This window comes from Phaeoacremonium minimum (genome assembly GCF_000392275.1).
Source record: "Phaeoacremonium minimum UCRPA7 unplaced genomic scaffold PA7_03_scaffold_504, whole genome shotgun sequence".
Classification (NCBI taxonomy): Eukaryota; Fungi; Ascomycota; class Sordariomycetes; order Togniniales; family Togniniaceae; genus Phaeoacremonium; species Phaeoacremonium minimum.
Window position 1 is genome coordinate 25,993 of NW_006921406.1, and position 21,405 is coordinate 47,397.

Here is a 21,405-nt window from a genome sequence, read left to right on the forward strand (position 1 = left end):
CTAAATGCGATGCTAGGTCCAGCTCTCGAGATGTGAGCCCAACAATCACAACCAAGATCAGGCAAACATCAAGAGGTCTTGTCTGCCAGTTCACAATGAATGGTCAGACAATATGGGAGGAAGAACTGGTGTCTACAACTGGACAGCCTATTACCTGCCTAAAGGACCTGCCTGGAGACTTTATTGGAAAGGCTAAGAGTCTTGATATTGATGACACGCAGAACCGCCATGAAGGCATGAGAGCAGTCAACCCCGGTTCTCGCGGCAACAATCTTCAGGGGGAGGATCATCGCAAACCATCTGCAGCTCACCAAGCTCAACAGACTTCTTTCATCTTCTCTGCTACACCACTCCAGCCCTCCTTCTTTCCCAAACAATACCAACCTTCCCAAAACAACAACAATTCCTCGCCTTTGGCTCCAGACACAGGTGAAAATAGACAGCTTTCCGTTTCCAGGCCGTCTTCTCGAAGCCTTCATAGCATAGCAGAAGCCAAGCCTGCTCCTGCAACAGACAACACACCTGCCACCCTTACGGTCCCAAAAGCTAAGCGACTTGAGATGAGCTTCAGACAGCTTCTTCGCCGTACGACGACGTACGGCCGTCATGAAGATCGTGGCCGCAGGGAGCATCGCGATCACCGAGAGGCTGATCACTCACATCGCTCTCACGACCATCACGATGACCATGGTCATCATCATAACGGCGGTCGTAGCGGCCGCGATTCGCGACGTCATGGCGAACCTGAAGAGAGGTCTCTTCGTCAACGATACCGCGCTCAACAGCGCCATGAACGTGACCGCCGTCCTTATCCGGAAGTGTCAATCTCTTTCGACGACGAATTCTTCTGCTACAGCTGTGGCCGCTTGAGATCGATTGCCTTCCGCAGCAAGTACCCCCTCCAGCCTGGACAGCGCCCGAAGGCAAACTTTTGCCTGAAATGCCGCTTCAATGCTGAGGAGGACGGTAAGCCTCTCTCTTTCCGGGGCTTACGATATTACTGCTATGGATGTGGTATCCTTCGCTCCGTAAACTTCCATGACCATAATCGTCCGCTTGGGAGGGATGAAATGTGCCCTCCGAACTATTGCAATAGATGTCGTGAGACCTCGAACAGCTGGGACGATAGAATCATCCTGCAAAGCGAAGTTGCTCCCTCTGCACGCCAGGTAGACTCTCCTGGCCGACGTGTAAGTGTCCCCCTTGTAGCATTTGAGTTGATCAACGCCTGACTTCTTTGACTTCAGGATGATCTGCATGAGATTGAGGAGGAAGAGGAGGTCGATTCTGTGCATGATTCTCGCTCTTCAGAGGAAATTGAGCCTTCTCCCAGAGACCTTCGAGGCATGTATCACAATGCCGATTTGCTCGAGTCGCAGGACGCACCTGAGCCAGAGCCCGTTCGCGTCAACGAAACTGTTACTCGCAACAGCTCTGGCACTCATCGTGGTCCAACTGTTGAGTCAGAGGTGGACTCTCAGCCTGAGCTTCGTGCCGCTCAACGTGCTCGCGAGTCTCAGGTGAACAATGACAACGCCCAATCTATGTCAACGCCGACAAGCCAGGGAGTTCCTACTCCTGAGACTGGCAATGGTTCTCCTGGTCAACCAGGCCAGAACCCCGACCAAAATCATGCCACTGATCCTGAGACCTCTATCTCATCTCGAGATCGGCATCCCAGAGACGTCGGCACCCAGACGGATAACATTCCCACTCCGCCCGTGATGCGAGGGCGTGCGCCGTCTTCGTCAAAGAGTGTACACTGGCCAAGCGATGAAGAAATCTCGACCTCACAGGAATACGAGGCTGCCGGTCCCTCTGAACGCACAGGAACTTTCAGCCACGCATTTGAATCTGAGCATCAGCATACCGTCGGCCCGGGCCGTTTTGCCCAGGCTCGACACTCTCGTCGTGATCCTGGAGCTGTCAGCAATGGAAGCCCTGCTGAGCGCTACGACACGCAGACAAGAGGCAATACCGGCGGTCCAGGTAATCGTCAATATGATCGACGCGATGCGTTTGCGGATCACGATGATCACCTCAGCAATGGCACGTTCATGCACAATGGCAATACCTATACCTCTACGTTCACCCAGGGTCACGAACATGATGATACTGATCTGCCATCACCGAGCGCTACGCTTACTGGAATGCCAATTCCAATTCATCTCCTGAATCCTGGCTTCTACAACGGTGCTGCCCCTCAGGCTCACACGGCCCATGCTCCAAGGCCAAGTCAAGCTCGATCTCAGGGGATCAACAGTCAGATGCCCGATCGTGGTGTGCCTAACTTCTCTATGCCCATGAATACAAGAGACTACGAGCATTCTCGCAATCTAGGCCCTTCTCCTACTGACTGGCCATCCGCTCACGAGAATGCACAGTCCAACCAGTCCTCATTTTTCATGCGCAACCATGATGATGAGGTCCCAGTGCCGGACGTCTCGACCACTTGCGTGTGTGATTTCGACGCCGTATTCAAAGATATGCCCAAGCCCGATATGAATGATGAGTTCTATGGTCACCAACCGACGGATTCCGACTTGGAGGCTATGACCCGTTATGCCAAATCTGTCGTCGATGGTATCGCTGCGGCTCATGGTCGCTTGAATGAAGACACACAAGACAACAACGTGGCCAGCGGTAGCTCCAGTGATCAAAATCACATGAATGATGAGGAAAGATCTACTTTTCAGTCAACCGACAATTACTCGTTCCCGCCTGTCGCTGATCACTTCCATTCCAGCATGTCTTCGGCTCTGCACAATCAAGGTATGAAAGAACAATTTGACTTCCTGGTGCTATGATTGGAACGAAATCACAGATGTTGACATCCGTTTCTAGGTCAAGGCCGTCATCACGGCGGACGAGCCGCTCAAACATATGCTGCTACCTATTAAGGCATGTATCTCCACCGGCGTCTCCTGATTCCTGGTCTGTGTTAATATTGTTTCATAGTCTGAACGTTTCAGAGAAGAATGTCTTCCTAGACATGTGATCCAGCTTGTTCATGATGCTTCATTCTATTAATGGTCACTTCCATGTTTCCAACCGCTGTTGTCGAGCATTCACAGTCGACCAATCTTCGGTAAGCTTGATCCTGCATAAAGACAGCTTCCGCATAGTAACACGGGAGTCATAAAGATTCGAATAGAAACTAAACTAACCATCTCTTAGTTTTCTTTTGCGCCCTGATTTCTCAAATTTGCTGCGACCGATGTCCCCGAACACCACCTACAATTGTCTTCTGTGGCAATGTCTTGACGAACGATACATGAACTTCTCGCCTTTCTGTCTTGAGTATTGCAAATTTTTCCACCTTTTGTGGTTTCGACTATTTGGATCGATTCTACAGTCGTGGCTACCGCTTTGCCGGAACATGACCGCTGTCCAAACCTGGATCTCACTTATACACGATGCAAACACAGTGATATTGTCGCTGGAAGACCGCGATCACTGTTCGGCTGTTCCTAATGGATCGCGCTGCTAAGATGGACAAATTGGTCCTTGTGGCAATTCTTTCTTTTCATTCGATGTCTGCACAATAATTCTCTCAGTTGGTACTTTGACGTGCCCCTACAGTATGGATGCCTGCTCAGAAGTCGGCTACACTGTTTGTCTCAGTTCGCCTCCCACGCTCATCGACTTTCCCAATATCTGCCAATGACGTCTGGACCGTTGTTGAAAGTTTGGCAAGCCTCCCCGGAAATACTGGCATAGGAGAACTGGGATCAATTCCCCGTTTGACATGCTGGTCATTCTCCTGAGTAAGGACCAGCATCTGAGCAATAATTACCCATGCGGCTCTACAACGTCTCTGGTCCTCAATAATAATCTCCCCTAGTCTTTGATTTCTTTCCCTTTTGATTTTGTGAATTGGCTTGTTTTACTTTCTGCACTTGCGTAATCGATCGAACCCTTGGAAGGTTCATTCTTGTCCTTCAGCTGTTGGGCAGCAGACCCTGTCAGTTGGAGATATTGGTCACGTAGTCACGAAGTCTAGGGAACTCTATGAAGCTTCTTGTGTATCATATGAAACTGTTTGTATCACCACTCCGGATGCTGTCGGCCTTGAGGCAGCATATCACGCACAGAAACAAGTCTTACATTCGACTCTTGTACTTATACGAAGTAGCTAGAATTGAGGTATCATTCTCACATCATTGATGCATCAGATGAACTGACTGCCCCGACCGCTAAAAATTCTTGAACAACGCAAACTCGGCCTTTCAGCCATTCTCAAACAGCTGAAACAGCCTCCTGCTGAGCTTCAGCTTGGGTATCCCCTGTTTCATGGGACTTATGTTTGCGTTTCCTCTTCCTTTTCGCCGGCGCATCTGATGATTGTGTCTCGGCTGGTATCTCTGCTTTCTTTGGTTTCTGACCTGTTTGACTCTCGGCCGGCTTCTTCTTGGCTTTCTTCACAGCAAGTGGATTGGGCTGCTTCGGTCCGCTTCGCTTCTTCTTTTTCTTCTTTTCTGGCTCTGTAGTTGTTCGGTCTCCTTCGTTATCGTCATCTGCACTGCTCTGGTTTTCCTCCTCCTCTTCTCGTTTCCGTTTCACGCCGGCTCCGACCTTGGTGATACCACCACGGAACTTCTCCCTTTCCTCCTTCGCCGCTACCCTTGATGTGGCCCCAGCCATTGGCTCTAGGAGCATAATGCTTCGCTCGATGTAAATGAGGGGAACACCGGGAACCTGTCGAAACATTCTGCGCACATCGTGATCCTGTGTTGCTACAACGTATCTGTGCTTGTTCGACTCCGTACCAACTACCGACCGCAGGCAGTCCATTGTGCTCTGGGGCTCGGGAAACTGATCCGGGTGGTGGCCGCACCGTCTTCTCTCAAACGTCTTGGCGTGATCTATGACCTTGTCCATCCCCGGCTCTTTATTGCGTGCGTAGAGATGCCGCATCGTGCATTGCGTGACCATCGGCTTTACCTGTCCGTGGAGGGTCCGTTCTCTGGAGCGCACGGAAGCAAGTCAGCAAAAGAAGATTTCTTAGACCAGTGAGAGTGAATTCAATACTGACAGTGCCGGAACGAGATCCATTACGAATCGCGATGCGTCCCTGATCATGTCGGCGTCCAGAAGGCATTGATATGGTTCGCCTTGCCTAGAGTTAGCATGCCCGAGGTTTTAGGTGATGGACGGCAGACATACGGAAGCCGAAATGAATTGCATACTGCTTCATGAGCTTGCGATATTGCTTACTCCGTTTGGCCCTCATTTTGACTGCTTTGCGCGAAGTCTAATTGTGTTGAGTGTAATCGACGAATGAAGTCTAGAGGCCTTGAACTTTTGGGTGGTGGTAATTTATTTTTTCCCTGTCCTTATCTTATCGGGCTGAGGCGGGGCGCTTTTACTGACAGCTCCCGTCCCTCCAGAACAGCTGGAGCCCGTAACTACCTAGGTAGGTAGGCTAAGGCATGAGATGCCGCTAGAATCATTATTTTTAGATGCCTTATACAAGATGCCAATAGAACATCAAACCCAAACGCCCTCTATGCCTTCCCTGAACGCCAGTTGCTTCGAAAATGTGTGCTCTACCTGCTCAGTGCCAAGAAATCAGAAGGCGATTCACACAAACCTGTCCTGTACCTGATCATGTCCTCGTTAGACATATCGTTTTGCCTTTCCATAGGGCCTTTACGGATCGGAGGCACCCCTACTTCTCATCCCATGAGGGGTTGCGAGTGCAAAGTGCTGCTACGACACTGATGTCGTCAAGTTTTCCTATGCTTGCCTTAGCAGCAATTCTTGAACTCATTGGGAAGCTGAATCTTACCTCCTTCACTCGCGAGACCCTCCTCGATGGCATGCTCCATGAAGGGACTCTCGGCAAATGGATCGAGCGCAATCGTCTTGGCCGCAACCATTAACTCCTCCGCAACAAATGTCATGCCACCGTTTGCTCCTCCTGTCCTATCTCCACCATGGCCCTTTCCGCCCTCTCCTGCCTCCCACCTTTTGATGCTCTTGCTGACGTTTTCGACGATCTCGTGAGACCAAAGGTTGTCAATGACGCCGTCAGTCATAGCGAGAACGATGTCCCCCTCCTGTATCGACACCTTGTCTAGCACAGCATTGGATACTGGAGTATCCGGGCTGTTTGTTCCCAATTGCCGCGGGCAGTCGAACCAATGCCACTGCTCCTTTGTCTTGAAGACGAGCTCTTCTGCACTAGGCCGCACAACCATCACTTGCGAGTCTCCAAGGTTCGTCACGTAGAGTAAAGGTTCCGTCCCATGTGTCTCCTTGCCAGTGTCGCTCTTCTTGCTGGGCTCTGCTTCACCAGCCTGTTTGTAGTGCAATTGTGCCCCGCAAGCTGTCGTAGTACCTTGCCAATCCGGCTCTGACGTTGCTTCGATGGTCTGCTCATACGCCTGCTGTAGGTACCTAATCGGAACTGGCTCGTACGGCTGGCCGGCCGGCCGCGGTCGCTCGGCATCCTCAAACATCGCCCTTGCCCAAAAGTGTAATATCAAACGCGCCCAGAGCCTGTGACAGCAGAGTAAGTAAAATGGACACACGAAGCTTCCCAGTGACCCGGAGAGAGTGCGCACCCAGCATGCCCCCTGGGCCTTGCCGACCAAGCCCCCACCCCATCGTTCGCGCAGATCAAGTAGTCGCTCTCGAACACAGCATCGTCGCCATTTGTCCACCCCTGGATCAACTCGCCATTGACGAATGCGCGGCGGTCCCGGCTGCGGTGGTGTGTACTCAGCGGATCGCTAAAGGAGCCGCTCGGCGGGCTGAGAAAAGGCGGGGGGAACGGCCGCGGCGCCCGCTTGGCGAACAGTGCGATGCCGGTCTCGAAGCGGTACGGCAGCTTGGGTAGTGTGGCGGCGGCATCGCCAAAGGGGTCTGCGGAGGCGTGGTGGCTCTCACCGGGTTGGATGTCGGCGAGGGCGGCCGCGGCCGAGGAGAAGAGACGCTCGATCTCGAGACCGGAGGCTGCGACGGCCCATCGCGCTTCGAGGGGAAAGGAGGGCGAGGAGCGGTAGGAGAGCAGGGCACGACGGATCTGGTGAGGGATGGAAGCCGATGGTAGGAGAGGTAGTCTCCTCATTCCAACGATGAGGGCGCGCGGTCGTTGTGTCGTCTGTATGAGGGTTGCTGACGATGCAGCAATTGCGCGATGTCCCAGTAAATAGGTGAGACTGTTCCATAAGAGTGAAAGATAAGGGTCTTATCGGCCTAGATGCCGGAACAGGGGCTCTAATTTTTTCTTCTCTCAATCTTCGCCCCTCGCTGTAATGAAATGCCCCACTAACAAACTATGTAATAGGTAACGTGTGTATTCTCACGATACTTCACATTGGGTCACATCGGCAGATCTCTAGGAGACTCATGCTAGCAAACCATGGGATTGGAAATCTTTGAAACTTGATGCCTCTATTGCTGTGGGATTGATAAGATATTGTGTAACTATCGCACATCCCAATCCATTATACACAGAATGTGAACGGCTTGAAACATGCCTTGAACATTTAGTATTGCCCTGCTTCTGAGCGAGAGATTGAAGATTCATGTTTTCAGCAATGCATAAATTTTCTATACTAAGAATCTTAGATTAAACGAACGATTGATTTTGGCCATAGTCTGGCAACTTGTGACGGACTTGAATCCACTCAGATGTATCGCGCTCGCCGAAATGTATGGTGTGAGTAGGATGACATAAGGATCTTGACACAATGTGAGGCCTTACTTTTCCATAGGCCATTCTAAGAAGAGTAGACGCAACTAAGCCTAGGACTGCTGGATAATAATGTAGTAGCTTAAGGGGCCGATAAGGAAGACGGCAGCTCAAATCTCGAGCAAGAGGTCATATAATCAAACTAAGGAATGCTGGGTTCACGATGTCATAACAGAACACTATGCAGCCGTGGATTTGTCTGAGGCGGAGCTGATGATCCTGATAGTATAAAGATTTGCATCGCAGCACCGTACTACAAGATGTTGCTTTGTTTACGAAGGTCCTGAGTAGTAAACATTCCATCAACAGCTGGGCTGAGCTGAGGCTGTTGAGGCCGTCAATCACGCCATTTCCAAGGCGGTGCCTTGAATATGAACGCCGAGCCCGTTTAGTAAAAGAAGTTTGATCACAATATCGCCTCACAGCACCGATAACAGGCAGCTTTCATAAGACGCAAGTCGGTGCTTCAGCATACGCCTCGCAAGCACGCACAGAATTGCGGATTTGAGGCTCTCACTACAGTAGAATGCGGCCCGAAGGCTGATATTCTGTTGCCCCTGCAGCGTTAATTAGGAAAATACGTTACAGTGCAGTCGGAACATTAGGCCGACAGTTGATGTGCCGTCAGCGGCCATGGGGGCCGGATAGCGCCCACACCAAGCGTTAGCAACAGGCGCTCGAAATAGCACCGCTGCTGATCGATTTGTTTGATCAGCAACCGAACGGCAACCAAAAAAGTTGGGTTGTTGTGAGATGTGTGGCGTCGCGGGAAGCACGGCAGTTGCCTTGGTTGACCATGCCTGCTCAGATATGATGATCGCTGAAGATGAATCGTCTCATTGGCCTCGAGAGCGGACACAAAACAGATCCTTCGTCGAGCATCTGCACCGCCGAGCTGTAGGTCTCCCTGGGTCTGGCACCCTTAGTCCGAAGATTAGTTCAAAAGACCTGGGAGAGCTGAGGCGAGGCGAGGATATGTGACGTAATTTAACAGCGTATGCGCTCCTAGATCGCCTGGTAACCTGCGTTTTCCTTGGTTTTCAATCCTGACAAGCATGCATTCGAGGTAACAAGTACATGTTGCTTTTTGATGTGCCAACTCGTGCGGTGACGCCACTGTCGTAGTCGGTAGCTATCCGACTCTGTCAGATCTCGAACAGAAGAGACTGGATTCAGTAGCCCAGCCCTTGGCACTTTCTTGTCATTCTTCTCACAATTTCCCGAAAAGGATATGGTCTGGGGAAGCCTGGTGGATTTTTCTCCGGTGAATGCGGGTCGTTACATGGACAGCGGCTCTGAGGAGCCCGTTGACGCGTCACGCTGCACCGGCAGACCAAAGATCGACTGGTCTAGCTGGACGTTGGAGGCTGAATCAAGTCGCCAATGAATGTCATGGACCACGGATGACAGGCCCCTGGGCGTTAGCACTGCCATCAACGAAGTTGAGCGTCTCTACAGCCTCTCTGCCGGTCTAGCTACACAAGGCAGGGCTTGCGGCAACCAGTCTGACAGACCCATCTCAGCTGCTGACTGATGGTCGCACAGCTTCAGGCGGGTGGGCAAAAATACTGGTAGCTTGTGATGATTTTATGCGATGATTATGGGCGCCATCCTTCCATTCCCAGGTACCTTGGCGAATAGTTAAGGAACTCAATGGTGGAATACAAAGTTGTAGCAGAGCACAACTCACTATTTCTTTGTGCTCGTATTCGCTTTGTTTGCAAACTAGCTCCTCACACTTGGGCACCTGGAATACCCCATTGCCCTTCGTGGAAGTGAAATACGTGGAAATACGGATGTCCCTGGCACAGGTGATAATTGCAAGGCTGGGTTTTGCAGCCATAGAACTGGGTAGCAGTGTTGCTCATTGGAGACATTTCGTCGGTAAGCATCGGATTTGCCTAGATGGACCCTGAGAGACAGATCCTGGCAATTGTCCCAGCGCCGCCAAGCCTTCCAAGTTTAGTCCTCGGGTTTGACTCGTGAAATCCAGGATTCGTGTTCAACGTCGGCGTCGAATAGGGAGGATACGGTGTCAGAGATGAGAGGAACCGTTTCAGGCGAGAAAAGGGGATTCCTCAACGACTGGGTTCAGTACGCCGAATCTTTCAACGAGCTCAATCGCTCCATACGCCATGTGCGCGCTTGTAGCTAGCTGGCCAGTACACAGAGCGGGCGATATTTTGGGTTGTCCGTTGCTTACTACATTGATTGTATCCTGCTTTGAACTTCGGAGAGCGAGACCGAAAGCCGTTGGCTAGCCCCTAACCGGCCCCAGGGTACCGGGGATGAGCTACCTAGTAATCTAGCCCTTCAACGAGGTACTTCTGACCTAGCTATCCAGGCTGGCACTTCCAATGGCAGATGCGTGGTAGCACGGGACGCTTCCTTTTCACCTCGTCTTCCAACCATGCGTACTTTATGTTCCTGAAGCCTGGGCAGCCATTCGACGCACACTGCGTGGGTGGTTGGCAGGTTGCTTCTGTCACGGCGGCAACCCAATTCTAGGTTAATGGGTGGCAGGCAGCTAGGTGAGAAAGGTGTAAGTCGCACTAGGCGGACCTAGCTGTTAGCGATCTGAGTCGTCATCAACTAAATCACCGAGCTATCGAAAAGGATGCTAGACTAGAGGATGAATATGGACTGTCGCCTGCCCTGAAGCAGACGACGATGCAACGGCATCGAGACACCGCCGCCGGAACGACCAAGGCGCCGGGGTTCGTTAAGGTAGGTCGTCAGCAAGGTACGAGATGCGTGTAAGCACCTACCTTCCCATGGGTTACGGTACTTCGACACGGAATGGGCGGAGGGTCAAGATGCACTGCATAGTGAGGTGTGGCATCCATTAATAGTAGAGGTAATGAGATACCTATCTATTTCTACCTAGATATTGCAGCATGTAAGCTAGGCAGGTAGGCACAGCTGGTCCCGGTCCTTGGTCCTGGACCATTGATGTCAGAAAGAGGAAATCGCATTTTGATCGCGTATCGCGTTTTCTCGGTGTGCTCTTTCTGTTCTTGGTGGTCCGGCGAAAACGGCAAGAAGCAACGCTGGAAGCTACACTTTAGTAGTTCCCAGGCGAAGAGACTGAAGATGATGTGCCATCCTGCATAAGGAAGGCAGGTACTTTGAACTCCTGGTACTCAGGTGCACCTGCAAGGTCGGTCGGCCCATCCCCCAATACCAAGTGGGCCACACCTGCCATGATCGACGACGGCATTGCACAATAGCCACAGGGGCCGCATCCACTGCTCGACACCTTCCCACCGCCTGTCAATCGTGTGCATGCAGCGATATCGAGGCTATTCGGCATCTCATCTTGGGCCACAGCCGTCCTGGAAACTCTCTCAACCCGCCTGCCCAGCGCCTGGAGGCTTGGCTGGGAAAAAACTAAACAACGACTGAGACTGGAAATTTCCGAGCATAGTGGCCCGTCTTACGAATAGTGTCCCCCCCTTGGGGTCCCTAGTACCAGTCCACTTCACGCCGCACGCGCTCTAATGAGAGTTACCTTACCTACTGTACTCTACTCTACTGTACCTCGTGTGCTGCTGGTGTGATCGTTCCCGCGCACCTGGACACGCCAATCTTGCGCTAGTCAGTGGGCTCGTCGTTGCTGGTGAAGTCATAGGCATCATCCGCCAGCAGACAGGGCCTGGGCCGAGATTGGTGCTGCGAAGTCCTTTGAAGGCGTCAACGACTCATTGACAGACGGGTAGACAGACCGCCTGGGGAGACATATCAAAACAAGTAGACCCGGCCGCAAGGTTTCCTCCTCACATTTTGAGTTGCGGGAAAGACCTTGCACTCGACTCGTCTGGCGTCGCATCATCTCACATCCAACCCTGCTCTCCTCCACACTTCAGCCTTCCTGTCCCAACCCGCCAGGAAGTCTTGGGCCACATAGCCAAGCCCGTATCTTCCGAGCGGCATTACGAAACACTTGCACTGAAGCACCACCAGCCAGTCTGACTTGTCATATAAGAAGCTGCTCCGACAATTGACGTCTCCTCGGTCGATTTCCCGTCGTTCTTCTGTTTACTTTAGGGAAAAAGCGATCTCCGGCCCGCCATACGTAGTGGACGCACCCGACTGACAGTTGAGAGACAAGCAAGCCACGAGCGAGCGGACTCACGCACGCACGCACGTACGCACCGGGAAGCCCAGCAGAGCAGGGTCCAGGAATCGCCCAGGGTGTCTGAGATCCTTGAAAGCGAACAAGAACCGCCTCGTCCGACATATCCGCCGCCCACGCGCCTGAACGACACGAAGGGATTGTATCTCTGCCAATGGAGCCACAATAAGAGCAAACTTCCCTTCCTGACATAATATTTAACCTTGCCGCAGACTCTGGAACATTCAAAACCACGAGGCCGCCCACTGCCACCGGTCCCACGGCTCTCCGTGTCTTTCTAAGCCGCCGCCTCGCAAACAAATTTCTCTGCGAGCCCGGGACGTCTGCTTTGGGTTCCTAGCTCGGCATTTGTCGCTCTTTGTTCTGACATCTATTTTTTAATTTTATTTTTTTCTTCTTTGCTCTCCCCGACCATTCATTCCATCGCTCCTCCCGGGACGCTTTTGTTGTCAGCCCAGGGTCTTGGCCTCGCGCCAGCTTTCTGTGACGCGGCCAAGACTGCCCAAAGAAGACACAGTACAGAGAAAGGACGCGCAATAGAGCGTAAAAATGGGTCGGAATCGCGGTAGGTCCCAATGCCTGCCCTCGAGTTTACCCCCCCAGCATTTCCATCAAATTCCTTGCGCCGTGCCCAGAAAGCCAGAGGGCCACTCATACTCGCCGTCAGGCCCTCCAGGGGAACAGCACAGCGACTAATTAAATGACGGCCTACCTAATAATGATCGTTATGCTGACCCCATCATTTCCATAATTGCAGTGCTCTCGTTTATGTCCCAGTTTTCTGGCCACAGGGACTCTACTGGCTCGACACCTACATCATCCCCTCCCAACGAGACTCATAATCCGTACTCCAAACCGGATCCCAACTTTAACCCTTCTCCGCCACAGGCTGCATTTCATTCCTACGCCCACGAACCGACTCCTGGAAGCCCAATTCCATCATCACCAGTTCGCCCAGGCTATGCGTCTTCGCCCGTAAACGGCTCACCGACTCCCGACAGTCCCATCGGGAGAGACAGAAGCACTTCACGACCCTTGTCCATGGTGCAAACCTTCCAACCGCCCCTCATGGACGTCAACGAAGACACAATACCCGAGCTTCAGCCCATCTTCACTTTTCTTAACAGTCATGCAAACAAGCTATACCAGGAGGGTTATTTCTTGAAATTAGATGACCAGAACACCCGTATGTCTGGCCTTCCGCGAGGTGCAGAAGCACATGACCTGACCAAGACACAGAGGGCAAGCCCAACCCCGATCGAACATGGACGGAATGCTTCGCTCAACTTGTCGGCACCGTCTTATCCCTCTGGGATGCGGCGGAACTGGATGCCGCTGGCGAAGATGGCGAGGTCCTTCCAAAATTTATTAACCTCACAGATGCATCTATCAAGATGGTATTGCTGCCTATCTGTGCATTCTGCATGGAGCCATTTAGCTGACAACGGAACAGATTGAGTCACTACCCACCAAGTCGAATGACGAGCAGCCGTTGCAGAACATTCTGAGTATATCTACAGCAGGACGAAACCGCTACCTTCTCCACTTCAATTCGCATCACTCACTAATACAGTGGACTGCTGGAATCCGCCTGGCAATGTTTGAGCATTCAACCCTCCAAGAGGCATATACAGGTGCCTTGATCGCTGGAAAAGGAAAGACGTTGAACAACATAAACGTAATCATGGAGCGGGCACGGTTCAAGACGGAAGAATGGGTGCGAGTCCGGTTCGGAGCTGGTGTCCCATGGCGAAGGTGCTGGTGTGTCATCACGCCGCCAGACGAGAAGGAGTATCAGAAGCTGCAAAAGGAGATGAGGAAGAAGTCGCCATATGACAGATCCCACCCGCCATTATTGAAGGGAGATATCAAATTCTACGACACAAAGAAGGATGGAAAGAAGCAAAAGAAGGCAAAGCCTATTGCATCTATTACGGACGCTTATTCGTCCTACGCCATCTACCCTCAGGCCAAGTCCCTCATTGATGCCTCAACTTTGATCAAAGTCGAGGGAAACATTACCATTCACTCCGAACCTCCATCCTCCACTGAAGGATTCGTATTCATCATGCCCGAGGTCCATCCCGCTGTGAGCGGGTTTGAGATGATGCTCCGCTTCTTGTTTCCTACTTGGGACACATTCGGCCTGTATGGCCGGCCTGGACGATTGGTAGCGAGTGTGCTAGACCCAAGATCTTTGATGTTTGCCATGCCAAAACACAAGAGATACGGTTATCTTGAAATACTAGACGTCACCGGTCTTATACTTACCGACGGGAGCAATTCATGGTCAGAGAGAGACTGGAGAAAACGGCTCAAAGAGCTTACTGGACAACGCATGTCTGCCATGGAAGAAGGTGGCAAGACAGATCGAAGTGTTAGCCGCAGAAGCGCTCGACTAAGTATCGGACCGGGTGCCGCGAACGCCTCAGGTAGGCCGAGGGTAAATTTTGCGGATGATGCTCCCTCAGTACGGTCATCTCGATCTCTATCGCTTTCAGGAGGTCCTGCGCCTCGCACTGATTCTGCACCGCCAGCAGCTGATAGAGCTCGGGCACCTTCAGCCATGGCCAACGTGACGGGACACCAACGCAATGTTTCCGATACTCAAATTGCAGCTGGCGCTGCAGCTGCTCTGCAGGCACCACACATGTTCGACGACAGGCATACGCCTTCGCCTCTGAGAGGACCTACACCTGTTCGAGGATACATGAACGACCTTGCCTCAACACCCGAGCGGCTGAGCTCAGAAGACGAGAGACCTGGAAACACCCCTCCTATAAGGGACTTCGATAACATGCGAAATATGCAGACACCAGAGCCTGTATCCGCACCTCCAGCTTTCGCCCATGGCCCGTCCTCTAGGCCAGCAGGCAAGCCATACCATTCCCCCGAACTTCGAAGGGCAAATAGTCGACTGTCGAGCACTACACTTGCTCAGCTGGCAAAGGCCGGAGGTGTGGGAGCTGAATTTCACCCGGAGGACGCCCAGGTACGCCATAGCGGCGAAGATAGCGCAGGGTCGCCTTACGGCCAACCAGACCCACGAGGTCCAGGTCCTTCGGTACATACCTACGCCAACCCCGTGGGAATGAATGCTAATGCAAACGGATCTCGTGAAGCTTTGAACTCTCCGAACAATCTCGCGCCCGGGTCGCCTGGACTTCCGCCACCACACATGGGCCTCGAATCGAAGCGATCCAGATCCCCGCTGAATCAATCATTTGGGCCTCCCGGAGGCCCTCCCCGTGGCCCTCTTCCTCCAGGCCCGCCGGGAGCACGAGGGCCGCCTCCCCCCGGATATCGAGGGCCGCCTCCTCCTGGTTCCATGGGGCCACCGCCTAGTCCTATGGGCCCTCCAGGCCAAAGGGGACCACCACCCCCAGGTGCTTATGGCCGGGGCCGTGGAATGCCACCTCCTGACCCGAGAAATGCTCCGTATCGAGGGCCGCCGCCACCAAACGCACCACAAAATCAGTACCAATACCCACCAGGGCCCCCGCCATCGTCGGGACGCAGAACTCCTCCACCCAGAAGCCCCTTGCCAGTACTCAATACTTCTCCGCCAATTAACAGAAAGCCGCTACCCCAACGTGGTGACAGCCTTCGTGGCGGTGATGGCAACCTTCCCCAGCGAAATGCCAGCCTACAACGTCAACCAGGGAATATGACCCCCCAATCGGACTCCAGTGCAAGCAGCTTCCAGAATCACGTTATGGATGATGCCGCCTTTTCTCAAGTACACCCACAAGATATGAATAGACAGAGAACGCCTCTACCCGAGCGCGCACAAATTCAGCGGCAGGATACCATGCGTAGTGAAGCTAGTAGTCACTATGATGATGCGTCGTCAACCACTAGCCCGGATTACGCCAGCACTCGGAAATCCACAGATACTCAAGAGTCTGTGGAGAGGCCACGCGCCGGCGTCTTGAGAACTGTAGGAGATAGCGGTCAGGGAGATCCTCGAGCAGCTCAGGGGCGGGGATTTGATATTCCTGATATCAATTTTGGGCCCACCATCAATTATGGTGCATCCAATGTTCCGCGTAATAAAACACCTACGCCTTTGAGCCCTCCGGCCGCTCCTGGAATGCAGCCTCAGCGACCGTACTCTCCTAGTGGCCCAAGAAAATCACCTGGCGTGACAAACCCCAGCCAAGTTGAGTATGGGCATAGTCGTCAGGAGTCAGATGATACTATTCGCCGAAATGTAGCTTGGCAACCAGGAATGGCGATCGGAGGGGGTCGTGATGGAGCTCTGTCTCCTGAACAGTTTGTTCAGCAGCGCGCTGCCGCTGCGGCCACACCGATGTACGCTCATCAGCGCACTCCGTCTGGAAATACCTTGGCTCAGATGCGCGGGAATACACCGACGCCCCCACTCAAGCGTACTGGGAGTCATGATTATCTGAGTGGCATGGGTGGTCACTCTAGGTCTGGCAGTGCCGATCTTCTTCAGCGGCCAAGCTCACAGGGCTCGACCAATGTCCTGGGCGTGAGTGGTTCTGGTGAGATCAGCTCCCACCTCTCGGCAAGGGAGCAGGAACACCTGGCAAGGGCGACAGGCTCACCACTTATCAACGTTGCCGGGAATACTCGACAGCAGCAGGGTGGTGGCCTTGTGGGCGCCATTGAGGCTCGTGAAAGAGAGAGGGCTCAGATGAAGCAAGGTATCAGCTCGCAAGCGGTTCAGCATGCCATCAATCAGCGCCAGCAGCACCAACAAGCTCAAGATTTCCACCGACAACAGCAATTTTCGCAGCAACAGATGTATCCTGGTCCTCAAAATGCCAGCATGGGCAATGTGAGCAATATGGGTATGGCAATGGGTCAGCCTGCACCATCAATGTACGGTGGTAGTAGTATGGGGCTTGGGAATATGCCAATGGGTCGAGGTGGTTATCAAGGGCCACCTGGACAGGGCCCTCCTCAACCAAGACCGATGATGATTCAGAATTCCAGTTATGGCTCACCGCAAGGCTTCCCTGGTCCCGCTCCCCAGGTCTATTCCCCAGGTGGCTTCAGCCGGCCCGGCCCACCCCAACAAGGACGTCCTCAGTCACCAGCCCAATACCCTAGCCCTCAACAGGGATTTTTCCCTCCTCCACAGGGTCAGTACTCCCCGGGACAAAGACCTGGAACACCTGGTACACCAACGGGAGGGGCACCTCAGGGACGAGGCATTCATCCCTACCAGGGCCAGGCTTTCTAAGATGACCTTCGTTTCGTGATACAAGGAATACAAATGTCTTTCTATTATAGCATGGGTTTAAAGCGCGGTGAATGCGGGCTACAAACACCAGTGACGCCTTTCGAAATAAAACTAGCGCTTGATACCCGATCATATTTGGCGAAATGGTCGAGACGATTGCATGAAGTAATGACAACGCTTTAGACATGGTGTTGAAACTGCTTACACGGGATAACGGCGAGCATGATTGCTATAAAAAAGTTGGATTGCATTGGACTTGGATCCAAAAACATACAATTTGGCTACCTTTGTACTGCATAGCTTCAATGGGCTGGGAGTTACTGTAATCCGAAAATTTGCCTACATTCATATCACTTTACTTCAGGTAGCCAATGTTACATACATATCGCATTATCGTCCACAAATGTGCAAGTCCTTGATAGTGTTGCTTGTCTTTCCTGGTACTGTATGCCGCTCGTCCATGTTTGTTCCAGTAGGTGTGGGTTCATATTTATAGGTCATTGGCAATCACGACGCACGTCAAATCCAAGTCTAGCTTGTTGAACCGCGCCCATCGTTCAATAGATTACGATACTATTAAAATTGACTTGGCCGCCAGAACTGTATCATATCTACCTGTTCATCATTATCCATATTGTCAGCGACGGGTGTAGGTTGCCTCCAATCTGGCATGAGTTGGCGATAACCTGTCGAGAATGCAAATCCCTCTTCCATGACAAATTGGGTATTCTCAAAAGGCTGCCCTTGCTCACGACAGTTCAACCTAGAAGATGATCTTGAGCGTTGATGGCTTTCGGACAGAGCATTCATGTCCCTACTCATCCTATTTACCGAGTGTTCCGGGCATCCTGCCAGGAGACTCGCGTTGGTGGCATCATCTGGGCTTTTAGAACCTGCCCGAAGAAGAACCTCTTCTTCAATCTTCGTGATGTAATCCCGCATAGAGCTCTGCGCGTCATAGCCTTGACTGAGATGTGGCTTTTCACTACTTATAGGAGGCTCATGTAGAGAAGAAAAATAATTTTGGCCTTGTGAGTCAAAGAGAGGGGCTTCCGTAGCGTTCCCAGCAATTCGAGGATAAAAGGACGGATTGCTGTTGCGGATGGCTGTAGGTGTTGGCCAGGTATCTGAGTCAACAGCAGAGATTACTTGTGCGGACTCGTAGGTTGTGGATCTCTCGAAACCAGCAGACAGGCTAGCATTCATTGGCACAATCATGCCAGCCTGATCCCTCAATGCTGGAGCCAGAGAGGCTATCAGCGAGGCCTCAACGGACGGCATGGACATATGATTCGCATCGCCTATTCCAGCTCCGTGACGAATGTATGTCCCACTGGCGTTCTCCCAACCACTTAAAAGATCGCTTTCCCAACAATCACCTTGCGGATGGTCAACAGGCGGTCGTGGAGGCGGTGGCATTCTCGCCATGGCCTCATGACGATTGACCAGGCAAGGCTCTGGGGCATCAGGTCTCCCCGGTCGCTCTGGTATTCTTTGAGCGTTTGGGATTGTTTGGTCATCCTCTCCAGCATTTTTGACTGTCTCAGTATGAAACACGGAATTTTTGCCTGGCGTAATACGCTGAGTTGGAGAATCTCGTGGACATGTCCTGTTGTTGGGTAAGTTTGGTGCTTCACATCTTGTTGGGGCCATGATAGTCTTGTTTCCCCCTGGCATCGGATTAATGCTTTGCCAGTCTCGCTCATCGTTTACCTGTTCAGCTACCATTGTGCCTTGGTCTCGATACCGCACAATCAAGGGCCCCAAGTGCGCCTTCCGTAGAGAGTCAATGCTCCTGACGGGACCATGCGTGCGGGCAGGCAATGATGCAAGGGTTTCCACGCCATCTGAAGCATTAGGGTCGAATTCAATGCCCGTATTCTTGAAAATCCCTGTCTTGGCCATGGCAATTCTAATAGATTCTTCGCCTTGACTTTGCTCTGTCGGTTGACTTGGAGAATGGTGCTTTGAGTTTGCGACCAACCCAAGGGAGGATCGGGTAGAGGCAGTCAAATCTGCCGCATGATTGCTGCCCAGTCTTTGCTGGCTAGCCATCTCGTTGGCTGAGTAAAGCACTGTATTCTCGCGATTCAGATGCGTATGCTTTGAAGGGATATCCCGAGGGCGTGGGTGCCCGCTAACTTGCTGACGGTTGCGCAGTCTTCCAACGACCCCTAAGTTATCTGATCTGGGGACGCTCGATAGTCTGCTGGTATTGGATCGCCGTTCCCTCTCGTTTATCGGCATATCAACAGGCTTCCTATGTGAGAAGTAAGTAGAAAGTTTTTCAAGTTCTTCTTCCTCGCGTCTCTTGCCCCTGCGATGAGACTTTAGGGCAGGCTCAGGTACGGGCTGCTTGGGCTGAGAGAGAAACCGCATCTCATGAAAAATGAGGTCTGTCACTGTGAGGCGCTACTTAGTTTTCTCATCGGTTTGAAAACCTTCTCAGAAAAGTGATAAACTCACAGGGCTTGGCAACAGAGACACGGCCATTTTGGTACAGCCCAGGCTTCATCTGAGTTCAATGCTAATCAGCGGTAGCCCAAAGATCCTGTTCGAGTTGACGAACTCACTGTTAGGCGATCTTTGAGAATTGCTTCCGAAGCGAAAGTGTCGACGACCTCCCTAGCTGTTGCCATGATCTTCTTCTTGTGTCTCTTGGCCACTAACTCTGTAGCCCTTCGAGCAGGGGCTTCTATGCCTTCTGCCCGTCGCGATGATCTCCCCCTTTTAACAACGTCATATTTATCCTCACGGGTCTTGTACCTCAGCCGTTTCTCATAGCGCTTCTCCTTATGAGCCGACCTCACGAATGACGTTACGCCGTCTTCGGATGCTGATCTCACACGCTTTCCTCTCTCGTAATAACACTCTCGGGGCTCTGAGGATACTTGGCGCTTGAAGTTCTTGTCCAATGGCCTGCCCAGAGACTTGGCGAGAAGAATGAAGGAGCCGTCACTGGATGGATTCTCTTTCAATGGCAACTTCGCCAGTGAGCGTAGGTTGTAAGCATCATCTAGATTGTACTGCGGATCATTTCCAACAAACGGCGCGCCGGTAGGCTGCTAAACCACAGGCTCACAACGTTTTGGCACGGCACCCTCGCGAGGAGAGATTGCTGTCGTGTGATGATCAGGCTGCTTGAATTTTTGGCTGATTGAGCCGTGGTCATCTCTAGGTTGGCTGTATGTTACTTGATTCAGCCAACCGCGGACGTAGTTGTCTTTCTCCTCAACTGGATCCCCAGTGGTGTATGCTGGATACCTCTTGACCTCAGGCTCGTGATGACGCGGTGAGGGGTGACTTTGTGCTGTTTCGGGTCTGTTTCGTGGAAAGCGATGTTCGCCATGATGGTGTTGACGATGGTGATAACGATGACGACGCGGTTTCCGAGACACGAACGCCATTGGATGTCTTCTACACCCGCCCCGAGAGCGACACAGGGAACAATACTCAAGGATATGAGACGAGGCATTTGCAGCCGCGGGGAGGAGTGAGTCGTCGCGGCCTCTTGGCGGCGAGCAGCCAGAAGTTTTGCAGACTGAATATAATTAGAAAGTTGGGGCGCCTAGACTACCCACTCATCGTAGCAACCTACTCCACGCCAGGCAAAGCTAAGATAGATGGCGAGGGCGTGAGATGGAGCTCAGGAGAATGGATACAGCTTGTTGGTGGTGTTGTATCTGGCTGGTATCGGTACATGCTGGGATTGAAAACAGCATGCGGAAAGTCTTGTCGACCTCCTGCATGGCGAACAGACTGGCTGTTTACCTGTCATGCAAGTGCTATGACAATTCGGCAGCCATGATCCTGGAGATGTCGGCAACACTTGCACCAAGGTCGTATCATTGACGTCCGACAGGGCAGGAATGGCCGAGAAGATCTCCCGTCACCCATCTCAAACGGCAAGAACAGCCGTGGTCTCCTTCCATGGCTGACCCGCCCACCCAGACATCAAACCCAGACTCACACCCTAGACTCAGACCAAAGACCCACGAGGAAGGAGCTTCCAAGCACCCTTGTCTAACCTTCCTTACCTTTCCTGATTAGAGTAGGAAAGTTAGAATAGACTATCGTAAAACAGAGACGGTAAGGTACGTGGACCCTCTGGGGTTGCTTCGGCATGAAGCGCGACTGCAAGGTAGGAGATGCTGTGAGGCAAGGCAGACTGTAACGCAGGTTGGCACAGAGCATCACTTTCAACCCCAACTCCGCTTGCGCCGCAGCCTCACTCCCCTCCATCCATGGATGAACCTTCATGACGAATCCCTGTCCACCCACGATACCTTCTTTGGGAGTGAGGTAAGGTAGGGTACGCGTGCATGGAGGAGCCATCATCCTTGATGGTGGCAG

The 21,405-nt window shown here is 52.3% G+C and overlaps 3 protein-coding genes across 3 annotated transcripts; 1 reads left to right on the forward strand and 2 right to left on the reverse strand.

The window, feature by feature from the left end:
* Window positions 1-4,239: 4,239 nt before the first annotated feature.
* On the reverse strand, window positions 4,240-5,197 carry UCRPA7_7193 (putative rrna-processing protein utp23 protein; the record flags this gene model as incomplete). The annotated part of the gene is made up of 3 exons (XM_007919727.1): window positions 4,240-4,966; window positions 5,036-5,114; window positions 5,167-5,197. 3 exons carry the CDS (start codon window positions 5,195-5,197, stop codon window positions 4,240-4,242), a joined length of 837 nt encoding a protein of 278 aa, XP_007917918.1.
* A 474-nt stretch (window positions 5,198-5,671) lies between these two features.
* Window positions 5,672-7,075, reverse strand: UCRPA7_7194 (putative rrna-processing protein utp23 protein; the record flags this gene model as incomplete). Its single annotated transcript, XM_007919728.1, has 3 exons — window positions 5,672-5,739; window positions 5,792-6,504; window positions 6,570-7,075. 3 exons carry the CDS (start codon window positions 7,073-7,075, stop codon window positions 5,672-5,674), a joined length of 1,287 nt encoding a protein of 428 aa, XP_007917919.1.
* A 5,830-nt stretch (window positions 7,076-12,905) lies between these two features.
* Window positions 12,906-14,239, forward strand: UCRPA7_7195 (putative ph domain-containing protein; the record flags this gene model as incomplete). The annotated part of the gene is made up of 4 exons (XM_007919729.1): window positions 12,906-13,023; window positions 13,077-13,234; window positions 13,291-13,926; window positions 14,132-14,239. 4 exons carry the CDS (start codon window positions 12,906-12,908, stop codon window positions 14,237-14,239), a joined length of 1,020 nt encoding a protein of 339 aa, XP_007917920.1.
* Between the last annotated feature and the right edge of the window lie 7,166 nt (window positions 14,240-21,405).